Source organism: Dreissena polymorpha, chromosome 7 (genome assembly GCF_020536995.1).
Source record: "Dreissena polymorpha isolate Duluth1 chromosome 7, UMN_Dpol_1.0, whole genome shotgun sequence".
Classification (NCBI taxonomy): domain Eukaryota; kingdom Metazoa; phylum Mollusca; class Bivalvia; order Myida; family Dreissenidae; genus Dreissena; species Dreissena polymorpha.
In genome coordinates this window covers 20,949,404-20,963,799 of record NC_068361.1, presented here as the reverse complement: position 1 = coordinate 20,963,799, position 14,396 = coordinate 20,949,404, and the positions used below count along the sequence as shown (strand labels likewise).

At 33.2% G+C, this 14,396-nt stretch overlaps 1 protein-coding gene across 1 annotated transcript in view; it reads left to right on the top strand.

Annotated features, from left to right (window-relative positions):
• Positions 1-1,942: 1,942 nt before the first annotated feature.
• LOC127839520 (uncharacterized) overlaps positions 1,943-14,396 on the top strand; it is a 28,212-nt gene continuing 15,758 nt past the window's right edge. Inside the window, exons 1-9 of the mRNA XM_052367909.1 lie at positions 1,943-2,214; positions 4,022-4,143; positions 5,019-5,625; positions 5,758-5,934; positions 7,796-8,044; positions 9,734-10,054; positions 11,279-11,527; positions 11,850-12,176; positions 13,340-13,588. Coding sequence (XP_052223869.1) covers positions 2,025-2,214; positions 4,022-4,143; positions 5,019-5,625; positions 5,758-5,934; positions 7,796-8,044; positions 9,734-10,054; positions 11,279-11,527; positions 11,850-12,176; positions 13,340-13,588 — 2,491 coding nt within the window. The 5' untranslated portion in view covers positions 1,943-2,024. The remainder of the gene's footprint in view (positions 2,215-4,021; positions 4,144-5,018; positions 5,626-5,757; positions 5,935-7,795; positions 8,045-9,733; positions 10,055-11,278; positions 11,528-11,849; positions 12,177-13,339; positions 13,589-14,396) is intronic.

Genomic DNA, 14,396 nt, shown 5'->3' with positions numbered 1-14,396 from the left:
GTATTGTAAGGTCCCTTTGCAAACATTGATCACAGTAACACACACAAATATTTCCGTCTAAACTAAAAAGTTAGAAATTGCAGCATTTGTTAAATATAGTTACTCTTAGTACAATGTATTAAGTTAAGGAGGTGGGACTATAGCCGGATTCCCACATTATTACTTAATAGACAAACAGCAGCCTCAGGAGTGCACGAAACTTGTCAGCTTTGAACTATCTATTTACTTATCCGTCAGTTTTAATAAATCATTATTAGAACGATAATAAACTTACCAATACAATGGTCTAAGAACACCCGCATATTGTCGTAGCTGGCTGGTTTAAGATAGGATGTGTCGATTTTGGCCAGTTTGCTAGAGTTTTTTCGTAGCTTACCCTTGGTAAATAATGCATTTGGTAGACGATACAATAACCTGTCATGTTTATTTGAACAATTATACACTGCAAAACCTGCGGGCGTTTTGAACTTAGTATTTATGACATTTAAATACAATAATTTTGCCAGTATTATAAAAAAAAAATGTTTACGCGTAACCAGTCAGATATGTCTACCAAGATAGCATCGAGCCATGTTCGTGACGTCACGTGAATGTGCTTTCTGTTCCAGCATAATGATCTATAATAAAACATGTTTATTTATAAATCCTTCTTCAGCGTTTCAATTTTAATGCATTTTGATTGACTGTATACTACACGTGGGAAAATTTTGGAAACATCGATAGGTCCTTGATTTCAAATTTCATGTATTTGGCTATTTCCATTTCGTTGTAATTTTAAATCTCCTAAAACATCGGCAAAAATGGTTATTTGAAACGAAGGAACACAGAGCATCCTTACCTTGGTGACTGTAATATCGAACACCATTGTTGTAGAACCGCTTCTTGTTTACTGTAGGATGACTCACTTCGTGCTGTCTACTTTTGAGCGTCTTGCTCTAGCGCAATGCTCAAGGCCAGATAAGTGGTAAGTGTTCCCGCTCATCGCTAATAAACTAGGGCAGTGCATTCAGGTTTGCAACTGCACCTTCTTCGAGCTCGATGATTAAGCTGTTTGTGTACGCCACGAACGAGATGTCGCATGAATTATAAATCTTCAATGTTTACCAAGATTTATCGAAATCATAAAAGAAAGCACTATTCCCGAAGTAAATTATCAAACTTTTAAAATAAATGATTTTATTTTGTCTTAATTTAATGGTTCAGATTTTCTGCCCCAGTTTCCCAGAAATAATTCTAAATATATTGGTTACGAAGCGACCGGAGTTTGAATTTTAGTTTGTAAATTGCAGATACAATGATAAATTTCATGATTTAATTATTGTAAAAACGGCTTTATAGACAGCCCTCAGAACGACATTTTCCAGATTATGATGATGAGAAGATGACCTTTTAATGAATATCATGGGCATTGTGAAACTCAGCACACTAGTAAATGACCAAATTTAATCTTCATGAACAGTTTAATTTAGAAGATAGTGTTTATGTTTTAAACGGTTTCCATAAAAGTACATACACATTTCTTACAGTCGATAAATGAAGCTTAAACCTAAATAATACGAATAAACTAAACACTAAACATTAAATGTCTGTTTTAAGTGTTCGTTATTTATTGAACACATTGCATTTTTATTAGGGCTCTACGCAAATAGACTTGTCAGCCGTAAACATTATAATCGACCTATATCTTTGCTGTTTTACAACTGGCTGTATTTCGTTTGCTGTCCTTGTCTGATCAAGTACATACTGAATTCGTTCAATTCGCAAAACAATGACCGCAAATCAATGATCGCGTCCTTGTTTTGTGACATACACGGTTTAACGCAAAATCTATAAATAAGCACTTGTTTACTGTAAACCTTGACGACAGGTCGGCATGACCTGCAATGGTCTGATTACAACCAATCCTATTTGGAAGAAAAGTGAACGCAAACCTGCGCATGAAGCGAAGTTGTGATTTGGAACATTCTCGATCAGTCTTTCTTCAGATATATAACATATAATAATGGCGTAAATAAGAAATAAGTATGACTACTAAAGATTATTTATGTAAGTGTATTTCGATATATGGCGTGCCCGAAGAAGTAGGGGTGGATATTCTGCGACAGGAAATCAAAAATCAATACCATGTCAATGCTGTTCGCATTGAAGAGATTACCTGTGCGGAGGCCGACAACACACGCAAACGATGGATTCTGGAACTGGAGGGAGAACAATGTAAGCGTATTGTGGTATATGGTTATACATATAATTCTACATATAATGTCTATGGTGTTACCCTCTAAAATGAAATAAATAATAATAAAATGGATTTTTACGCAATGCAATTTCGTTTTCGAAATCGAAACAAAGAAAGTTTGGAGACGAGATTTTAAGATCGTATTCATAATTAGTCGCAAGAATAAAATGCTGACAAACATTTTTGAAGACAGGAATAAAACTATAGCATCAACGCTCGCCCTTTATTTCGCAGCTACATACATATTATATATATATTATTTTTCTTTGGATTGTGCATGCCATTCGTTTATGCATGTCACACCTGGGCATAATAAACTATTTTTGTTGTTACTGTCATTATTTGTCCTGCAGGAACAGTGTTGTGTATTTTTTTATTTTATTTTATGTTTTTTGGTGTTGTTGTTTTTTGGGTTGGCAGGAGAGGAATAGCAGAAAAACTAAGAATACAATCTGGTATGCGGAAACAGAAAAGAAATAACCGATTGTTCTGAGAGAATGATACATATTTATAGCACCACAGTTTAATCGGCTGAATATCAAACATGTTGTTTTTTTCACCAAAGTTGATAATTAAGGCGTGCACTTTCGTTTTCGAAATCGAAAGTAGGATTTTTCCATTGAAGTATGCAAGCGGTAATATGTAATGAGTTAAACCTGCAGCCTGATATTATTAAACAGTAACATTTACTGTCCAATACGCTTGCTTGCTGAGGATAGTATGTTTAAGTTATTGTTCGAAAATCCGGTTGATACTGCTAGTCTTCTTAATTCCTATTTAAAAAAAATCCTCTACTTAAATGTTGTTTATAAATAGTTGGTAATATAAATCATTTTTGATTTTCGTTACCCCAACTAACTAACAATTAGACACACTTGTTAATATTCCACAAACAATAAGTGCTTCATCTGACTTTCGTTCCGATATTTCAAAAAATGTCGGTGCATTGTTTTTCTTGTTGACTTTTTACACACAAAAATCATCTCATTTCTTAATAGGTTTTGATAGTATACTTATCATTGAATTCATAAACAGTTAAGAATATAATATGCTTCCGTTTCCTAATTTGTATCTAGCAAAATTACGATAACGCTTAAAAGTCCCCAAATCGTGTATAATTAAATGATTGAGATTGAAACATCAATCACGCAGCATGATTGTGTTAACAGCGTTATAATCGCAAATATTTTGTTTAAAACAGCTGACTTGTAGCTTTAAATGTGTGCATGAAAACTGTTTTCGGTAAACAAGAAAAAATGTAATTTTTTAATGAATTATTCGTGAACATATCGGTATAATCACATAGCATACATTTAAAAATGTTTATGAAGGGTGTACAACACCAACCAAAAATCGAAAATGTGTAGATCCGATATGAAGAAGCCTTGCTTTACTTGCATCCATTTAGCAAATCTGTTGTTAATTAAACGAATATGGAGGATCTGTGTTTATGCTTGCAATATTTACATATTTAATAATTTCAGAGAGCAGGTACCTGGTCAATAAAGTTGAGATCTTGATCAATATCTTACTAAAGTCACTGATTGGAAAACGCAACATCTTACTAGTGTAACATGTGTTTTGATTGTTAGTGATTGTTTTGTAACTGTTTGTTTTGTTGTTTATAAATATCACCTTTGAGCATATGCAATTTAAGAGATGATAATACATATATAACCATCCATGTCGTTTTTTTCTCCAAATATTTTTAAACAAACGTGACTGTACATCATCTTTAAGCACTGTAGTTGAGTGATGCAACCTCTTTTCATTATGTATTGCCAGATGCCAAGCAACTGAAAGGTACTGATCTAAAGCTGGAGTTTGATGAAGAATGTGTCATCGTCAAATGCAAGGAACCATCTGAATTTGAGTTGCCGCAAGTTTGGATCAGCCAATCGGATCTGGTATGCTTCATAGTGCAAGTTATTTTTGTTTTGTTTTTAAAACAATGTTGCCCTTTTTGAACGATAAGTGAAATTTAGATGTTTTTAAAAAGACCTGTTCAGAATGTACATAGCAAAATAAAAAAAGTTTCAAATACATTTGGTTTTATATCTATTAAAAAACTAATGTATGCATTATATTCAAAAAGGCTTACTAACACTCCTGACTGATTAAATGATAAAAAAGTATGTTTGGTTATTGACAAACATCAATCAAAATCGAAACAAATATATCGTTGTTAACGCTATTCACCGACAATGTAGCAACGTCGAAAATTATCAACTAAAAACTTTTAAAGGCCCTGCAGTTGGCGCCACTAGTTATACCCAAATAATTAGGTGAGGAATATATAATGCAAACCAGTTAATGCAAAAATGTTCATTTAACAATACAACTTGTTCTCAGGGGAACTTTAAATTCTTTAAAACAACGACTGAAGAATAAAATAGATTCAATTTATGCAAAATGTAGTTAATGTATCCACACGTGTGTTCGTAACATCTAGTGGTCATGGGATTGATTAAAACAAACCTAATTAAAACGATTAACTGCACACGGATTTTAAAAAACAAATAGTTATTGCTTCAATCAAAATTTGGTATGCGCACAATTAAAAATTGTACTAAATTATTTACGTTCAATACCACCCGTACAATATTGACAGATTCATCATTAGAATCTGCGATTTTTTCTCAATATATTTAATAAGTCTTTAATACGGCAAACACACTTCCATTTAATCACCAGCACCAATTTCATCAATTGAGCTTATTATTGAAAATTGAATGTAACACTTATAATATTTTATAGTGACCAAAATATAATTTTTTTACAGGATGTCGCCAAACCCACGCAGAGTCTTGTTTCAACGAGTGTGGAAATGTCTGGTAAGTGTCCCGCTATAGGAGGTCAAAACGCACCATTGATGCATGTTCAGTTTCCTGCCACGACTGCGTCCCCATGTGATGAGACTCGCATTATAAATCAGATTGGACAATATGAAGACAGAATTGTAGGCTCCGTAAAAGGTGATTATCAACCTATGGGAACCATGTTTCAAGAGCAAAATACGATGAGCCAAGCACAAGTTGGTCACGGATTTGGATATATGGAACAAGGGCTTAGTCCGATGGGTCAAGGGGTTTTAAGCTTGAATCAGGCTCAATGGTATGGTCCGATGCGTCAAGCTGTAAGAAATATGGAACAACGATATGGACAGATTGGACCGTATGGCCAATTACAGACACAACAACATACGATTACACGTGATCCGATATCTGGACAATATCTCATGCATAATGTTTATCCTGGCATGGCTGTTCCAGTAGCTGAGAAGTACATGACACAAATGCTACAGCCACAACCACCACAACAACGGAATATTGAACAAGGGCATTTACACACAACACAAACAAGAAATGCTGGTGAACACATTACAATAGGTAATTTTGAATATTTCTAAAAAGTAGCAGTTGTGTATATTTAATAAAGACATTATTACACTATTCTGAAATAAGTATAAAGATACATCAAGGAAAAACACAGCTTAATAATGTTTGTTTGGACTTCTGCAGAAGCTGCATTTGATGATTCACCCACAAAAATTTTAGTGCAAGACATCCCAGCTGGGTTGGATAAAGACAGTCTAGAGATAATTTTCGCTTCTAAGAATCTTGGGTCATGTAAAATTGAAGAGATTGACTTTGATGAAGTTGAAATGAATGCTGTCATACGTTTTAGCAGTCCAGATGGTAAGTCAATCTTGATATTGTAGTTACTAGCTTTAGGAAAATTGTAATGTTTATGTAGTATAAAATTACCAATGCAATTTTTTATTAGATATTTTGTAACACATACTGTGAATTGCACGACAATAATGGAACTTATGTTCTTTATATTAACGTTGAAGATCACCAGCTATCTACTCCAAGCAACACGTGATGTTTAAGTGTCATTTAAAACAAATGTCCATTAAAAGAAAACATACATTTGTGGTTGCGGTTTGCATCGATAATATGGCATGAAGCTTAATTTAGTCAAATTTAGTGCCAACTTCTATTCAATTTAATATAGAGGCTTTTTATAAATAGAAAAACATCACACATTGTGTTTAAAAGTTGACACAACATGCTATCAATACAAATGAAATATGAAACATACGCCATTTATTTGTTATATATTTATTTATTTGTAAACTAAGTTATAAGTAATTCTCATCAAGCAATAGTTTCATGACGAGGGTTGTTTTATTAGAGTATACTATGTTGCAAGACCAGTTTTACTTATGGCATGATAAGCATGTTCATATTCTAATTGTGCTTTCAACCTTATTTAATATGGCTTTGACCGTATCGCAATACGTGTCTTCTATATGTGGAAACTAAATGCAGACTTCAAAGTGTCCTTTATAAATACAATATACACTTGACATGTTTTAAAATGAAATCAATTGTCGTTTTGTTACAGCAGTATACATATGTTTAACTTCGCCAAAACAGTGTATGTTGTTAAAAAATGTGTTTTGCATTGTTCTTAATGTGTTCACCAAGGTCCAATATTATATCGTATATACGTTAGAAACTTCTTCAGTAGTAAGTTTAATTTTATAAGTTAAAGTCACCTGACATATGCCCTTTGGAGGAATTAAGGGTTATGTGAATTATTGTTTTCAAATGTAATAAGTATATAGAGTTTATGTTATCATATGTTAAGTTCGCGTCGTTCTTTCGATTTTTGCGGACGGGATTGACAAAAACACATCTTATAAACCTATAGCCCGATGTGTATAGAACGTTCCATGATCTTCTGCATTTAGCTCATCTGATCACCACTTGCTCGATGTGAGCTTTTGTGATCACCTTTTGTTCGGCGTCAGGCGTTATGCCGTTACCGTTATTCGGTGTCCAGTGTGTGGCGGGCGAGGTCAACTTCTATAGGTCGTTTTTACTCTACAGGCTACATTTTTCATCTGACCTTGATGCCACTTGGTGTTCATAAAAACAATATCGAGGGAAAATTTGAATCTGGGTAGCGTGTGTCTGAAAACTAGATCACCAGACCAAATCTAATTAAAATACACAAGCCTTTTAAGTATTCAAGTGGTCTATTTTATGACACAATCTAATTTGCAAGAATGTTTTATCTTGACAATTTCTTGGCCAAGTTCGGATACGGGTATGATGCGTTTAAAAGCTATGTCAACGGGCCAAAACTTAGAAAAATCTTGTAACTACTTTGGCAATAAACATTTATTAATCGAACTAGGTAAAACGTGACAAAATTAGTTTCTTGACATTTTCTTTGCTGATTACGAATCTGGGTCACGGGCGTCCACAAATCGGTAACCAGGAACATCATAAAAAAGCCTGGTTGCTACAATAGAGGCCACATGTATGACTCAATATTGATGACACTTAGTCAGAGCCTTTATCTTGTCAGTATCCCTAGCTTGAATCTGCATCAAGTGTTAAGGTTACAATAAACATTTTAGATACGAGCATAATGATTAGTTTAGCCTCTTAAACCTTCAATTTTTTGTTAGAGTGTGTTGTTGATTAATTGACATTGCATTCGCATTTAAAGGTTCGTATTGTTACCATGTATTAATTCTAGATGTGAGGACTGTGCTGAATAGTCGTCCAATTGAAATAAAAAAGAAGGAGGTATCAGTAGAAATGTACGTTCCTACGAAGCAGTGTGAGATAACTGTTCGTGGACCAACGGATATCATGGAGGCGGAAAATGACGATATATTTAAATCTTATTTTGAAAATGAAAAAAAATCAGGTGGAGGTGACGTAACAGAAATAAAATTCCGGTCAACAGACAATGTATTTGTCGTAACGTTTGAAGACGACATAGGTAATAATGTAATATTGTTAATTTGATGCAGTTTTCACGATCAAATAAATTATATATTTAATATCATATGACTCGAGCAAACTGCTATAGTATTAGGTAAGAGCTTGATGTACTGTGTTGTGCTGCATGGGGAAACAAGTGAAAAACAATGAGGCGCACCATCACAGCACCCCAGTTTAATTACTTTCAAGTCCTCCTACAGTGTTTTTTTTATTAAGAACCACGTATAGAAGGCCGGAGGCCTGACCCGTATCTTGCCAATGGTATGGACCCGTTGGTATGGACCTTTAACCCAACTCACTAACTCAGCGTTTAAACTTCCGGGTTGACATTTAAACCGACTGCTAATAGCTTATTAATATCTTAGTTAGAAGGTGATTTTTCAAGCGGTTCCGTAGTGTAGTGGTTAAACGCTCCCTTCATATGTGAGAGGCCCAAGGTTCGAGCCCCAGTAGAACCAAATTAGTTTATTTGTGTTCTATGTTAACTTTTTGTTTTGATGTAGACATTTTAGTTTAAATAAATATGCTGTTTTATTGTAATCATTTTTTGTTTTTATTACGCCCATGAAATATATGTGTGAGAGGGTGGGGGGGGGGGGGGTCGTAAACACATTAAAACGTTTACAGTGTTTTCATATCAATGAGTACTCAACCCCTATTGTAAATGAGCAACGTAAGAATAAGTTCAGAATCATCTCCCCTTGAAGTTGAGAAAAATATAAAACTACGCTTACAAGATGAAGCAGATTTTTTAAAACCTACACAGTTCTGTTCCATTAATGAAAACTGCACACATGGATGCCAGTAAGAAAAGGAAATCAATGTAAATAAAATGAACTATGAAGTATTTGGGGGTTACAACACAAAATCATAGATAATGGTTATTTGGGGGTTATAACACAACATCACAGATAATGGTTATTTGGGAGTTATAACACAAAATCATAGAAAATGGTTATACCAGTATTTTTTTCTATTTTGTCTAAAATAATCGGCCAATAAATTAATATTTACAGTAGAAAAAAATCGTTCCATGTAACTTCATTGAGTGTCTTTTACACTGTAATTCCCGACGCCCTTTGATGCTTTGCATCAATACTTATCTTGTATATAACTGGTTTTAAAATTAAAGGTCATACCGGAGAAAATATATTATATGCATATGTCTTATTTATGACCATTGTATAGTAAGTAAATGACTGTTAATACTCAGGAAAATATACATACAAAATAAATATATTGCTTTTGTCAATGCTCTAATGAAGTTTAACAAGTGATTATAGAATATTTTTCACTTTTCGATTACTGCGAGCGAAAACATAACAATAATTAACTTTCTCTAAAACTCTAAAATGTATTTTTACATCCACTATTTTAATGCATACTGTTACATATGATGCGTTTAACTAGTTTGAAACGTTGAGACATTCAACAAAACACCTTTTGCTATTAGATATAATTTAAGTATAAATTAAGAGCACACTTACTCAAATGTCATTTTTATTATTTTTAGAAACATTATTTTTACAAGAATGTTCATCTGATATGCACTTTTAAAATAAGAAACGTGTTAACACGCTGTTCAGTTACAAATTCCATTAATATGTTTCAACACCAGCCATTTTTTTGCAAATTAATCTTAAGTAAAATATGCTATTATTTTTCACGTAAACACTCATGTTTATAGTGGCAAAAAGAGTTGTGGAAAGAGGTGGTCATCGCATATTGAGTAAAGACGTTAATGTGGAGCTTTTAAAGCATAGTCGATCTACGAAATCGACGGATTCAAAAGACAGTAAAAGTGCAATAAAGAATGCGGAAACAGGCTTCCAACAATCGTCCTACGGTACACAAACGGAGATTTTGGTGGAAGATATCCCACCTGGTGTGGATGATGACTCTCTATGGCGCGTTTTTACTTCTCGAAAACTGAAATCATGTACAATCGAGGAGATAGACTTTGACGAAGTGGAAATGAACGCTGTTATACGGTTCGAAAGTCCAGATGGTAAGTCGCTTTTGCCTATAACCCAGACAAACGTTTGCATTTTTAAGAAGTGGATTGGCGCGTTTGATTAATAAGTAACCTTAATGTTGGTAAACGGTGCATAAAACCGTAATATCAACAATGCATCTGCATGTTGGTTCTGTTATGTGATAAAACCATTTTGTGCTTTAATTTTAATTTAACGTTTAATTAATTTGAATTACTTTAAAACAAGTGTATTTGGACGCATGCGTTTACAAACATGACTCGGTATTGTTAGTTTTATGACGCCGCCATATCTACTTACGCACGCATGGATTTCGCTTCATTGATAACATCCGATGAGCATCATTGAAAGGATTTGTATTAATCTGCTTATCTTATCCCGCATGACGTGCGACTTAAACTGTGTTAGAACATCAACGTTTTTATAAACTTATTGAAATAAGTTTATTCATCATTAATTTCATGTTCTTTTTTAATCACATTATTACTTTATAGTATAATTATTCTGAATGTGTGAAACTTGAACTTGAGAATTGTGTACACAAGCGGTCGATTGCGTCGCACGTACGATTGTGTTTGTCTTAACATTTTATTACAACTTTATGGTAAAGAATATACATCTTTTCAACATAATCACTTCTGACGAATATGAAAATATCTGTTGAAAGCGTTCGCTAATGTTCATGTTTTTGAACATCATCAGCAGTTAAATCCTTGCGAAGAGTCAAAGTAAATAAACGTTGTCATCGTCTACGTTTTATTTCTTTATTTATTAAAAATGAATGTGGTAAAAATCAACGTAGAGGTTTACAGGTGGTGGGGTTACCATCATTTTTTACTCTTAGAAACGTTTGTGATAAAAAGCACTCCATTCTTAAAATCTAGAAAGAAGTGCCTGTTATGATATTAATTTAGTCGCCAAATATTTACCAAAAAATGTTAAGGCACTGCAAGACTTTTACGCTACCTCTAGGCAGTATTATACAATTTGGAAAAATATGTAAGATACCCGTACAGATTGTTTGTGTGTTTCAATAAGTCTATATAATGTTCACTCAAATTGTTTTAATAAACTTTATTCGAGAAAGACATGTAATACAAATTCAAAATTTAGATTCGAGTCCTATTACTTCATAGGCTAGCAATACTTGTGACGGTGTTTTATGTTGTTTTGGTTTTGATTAATTGATAGCAAATAAGCATTTTATTTATCGTATCGCTACAATTGATTTATCGTAGATTTGAAGACTGTGCTGAAAAATCGTCCAATAACAATAAAACAGAAGGAGGTGTCTGTAGAAATATACGTTCCTAAGAAGCAGTGTGCGATAATTGTTCGAGGACCAGCGGATATCATGAAAGCGGAAAATGAAGATAGATTTGAAGCATATTTTGAAAATGAAAAGAGATCAAGTGGAGGTGAAATTGCAAAAATAGAATTCAGGTCCAAAGACAATGTTTTTATCGTAACGTTTCAAGACGAAATAGGTTAGTGCTATTAAATTGTAATTGTGCTACACATTGTGTTATTACGTGGGATTGATTGTATAATTCATGTCCTGTGATTTGAGAAACTGCCATTTTATAAGCTAAAATCATTATTGTGTTTATAACTATAATATATTGAGTGTCACAAATGGTCATCGGATATGAACTTTAAAAATACGAAACATTTATGTTGTATAATAACACATTCTATATAATTACGATTTGCAACCAGACTTTTTATTGCAAACTTATCTATATATTATAAAATATTTTTTTTTTATTATGATTTATGTTAACAATCATGTATATTGATTAAACACAGTGGCGCAAAGAGTTGTGAAAAGAGGTAGCCATCGCATTTTGAATAAAGACGTAAATGTGGACCTGTTTAAACCCAGTCGATCAACAAAATCAACTGCTTCAAAAGACAGTAGAAGTACACAAGAGGGCGCGGTAAGAGAAGTCCGAAAATCGCTTATAGTTGACGGTACACAGACTGAGATTTTGGTGGAAGACATTCCACCTGGTGTGGACAAGGAACAACTAGAGGACGTGTTTTCTTCTCGGAAACTGAAATCCTGCATCGTAGAAGAGATAGACCTTGATAAAGTTGAAATGAACGCTGTCATACGGTTTAAAAGTTCTGAGGGTAAGTATATCCTGCTTATAATTAATACAATAAAAAAAATATGTGCAGTTTTCTTTAGAAATGAATTCGCATGTGTTTTTTTTAAAAGCGCCATCGTATAGTTTAAGATGTGCACACAACCGTCATATCTTAATTTACTTAAACATACAATATATGGACTATTGCTTTAAAAATTCTCTCTTAATATAACTTTTTAGACGCAACTATTATTGCGTCCACATGCATAATTTTCCGTCTGTGCATTTAATTCAATAAGATGAAAAGAGAAACATCGAAAGAACGTTCGCCTGTTTTCGTTTGCTCCTGTATAACATGCCATTTACCATGTGTAAGAACATCAACGTTTTCAACGACTGATACACATTTGTGAAAGTTGTATCTTTTTCATTTTAATTATTAATTACGATATTACTTTCTAGACAAATGGTCATGCATGTGTGAAACCTCCACTTGTTCTCAAAGTCAGCTGTCGATCGCGTCAAACGTACAACTTAAGTTGTTTAATGTTTTTTTTGTCAATTTTATTCAAGCAAAAACAACAGCTTTTTAAATAATTACTACTGACAATATATAAGCAAACCGCCAGCTGATTTTCAGTTTAATGAACATAATCTGCAGTCTAATAATTGTACACCTTGAACATATAACGACGTCGGCATCGTTTCTGTTTTTTTCTGTATTTGTTACAATGGAACATGGTAATAAGACTTGTCAGTGTTTTAAGTTGGCGGGTTTATGATCAGTTGTGACAATTATAAAGTCCAAAGATACTTTTCTAGAAAGGGTCCCGTTCCAAACACCGAGCATTAAATGCCCGGCATATGTTAAATTAGTAGCCAAATATATATGATTAACATTTAACGATGAATGTTACATAATTGTTAAACAGAGAAATAAACAATATCTATATGATGATTTACAAAACCAGAAGTTAGACCCGAACCTGATTACTTGTTGTGTTTTACTTCAGTTCCTAAAAGACACAATGCTGTGTTAATTCAACTTATATCGAGAATCACTTTTTTTCAAATAATATAACATTAAGATACGAGCGACATTACTACTAACAAACCTAATCAGGTTGGTTATGTTGTTTGGTTCTAGATAAATTGATATTAAATCCGCATTTGATGAGTCGCATTATTACACTATATTTATTTTAGATGTGAAGACTGTGATGAATAATCTTCCAATAAAAGTAAAACAGAAGGAATTGGCTGTACAAATATACATTCCTAAGAAACAGTGTGTGATAATTGTGCGTGGGCCATTGGATATCATGAAAGAGGAAAATGAAGATAGATTTGAAGCATATTTTGAAAATGAAAAGAAATCAGATGGAGGTGACATTGCAGAAATAGTATTCCGGTCAACAGACAATGTTTTCGTCGTTACATTTCAAGACGACATTGGTTAGTAGTGTTAAAGTTTGGTCGTATATTTTTTTTCTTATTTGGCATCTATTGCCTATTTCATGTCAGATGATATGCGCAAACTCATATCGTATTAATCAAAACCTGAACTATTTGGAAATATGCTGTACTATAATGATCTTCCAATTAAAAAAGGTGCTTCACATAAATGCAATTCACATTTTATTGCTCCAGTTATATAACTGCTGTGCGTAATCTTTTACAAATTACTTTTCTGATATGCGATACTGTATGGAATTTGTTTCCGCTTTGTAAAACATGTTTTAGTCGTGTCCCAAATAAAATAAAATATCTTAAAGTACTTACTACCGAACAACGACAATTCAAATCCCAGTACAAATGTATCTCAATAATTTAATATTTGTTGCCACACGTGTTTGCATGTGGTCAACTGACAGTCAATATATCACATAACATTTAATTATATGATAAATATTAAAAATTGTATTACGGATTTATTGCGTTTGTTTGGTTAGGTCTTGATCATTGGTAGTATGCATGTTCTTCGTGAATTATTTTATATTATGTCAGAAACATGGTCGATAAGAAATCACACTTACTTAAGAATAAGTCGAAGTATGAAGTAATGTTTTTCATTTCTGACGGATATTTGCTATATTACCGAGATCGAATCTTATGCCAATACGGATGCAAATATAGTATATGAAATGTTATTTCGTACGACCATTCTATTGTAATCGTTAGATAATGACTTGCAATTATAAGTAACATATACATAATTTGTGATGTTTTTATTATTATCAAAATGTATTTAACAATTGGTTGT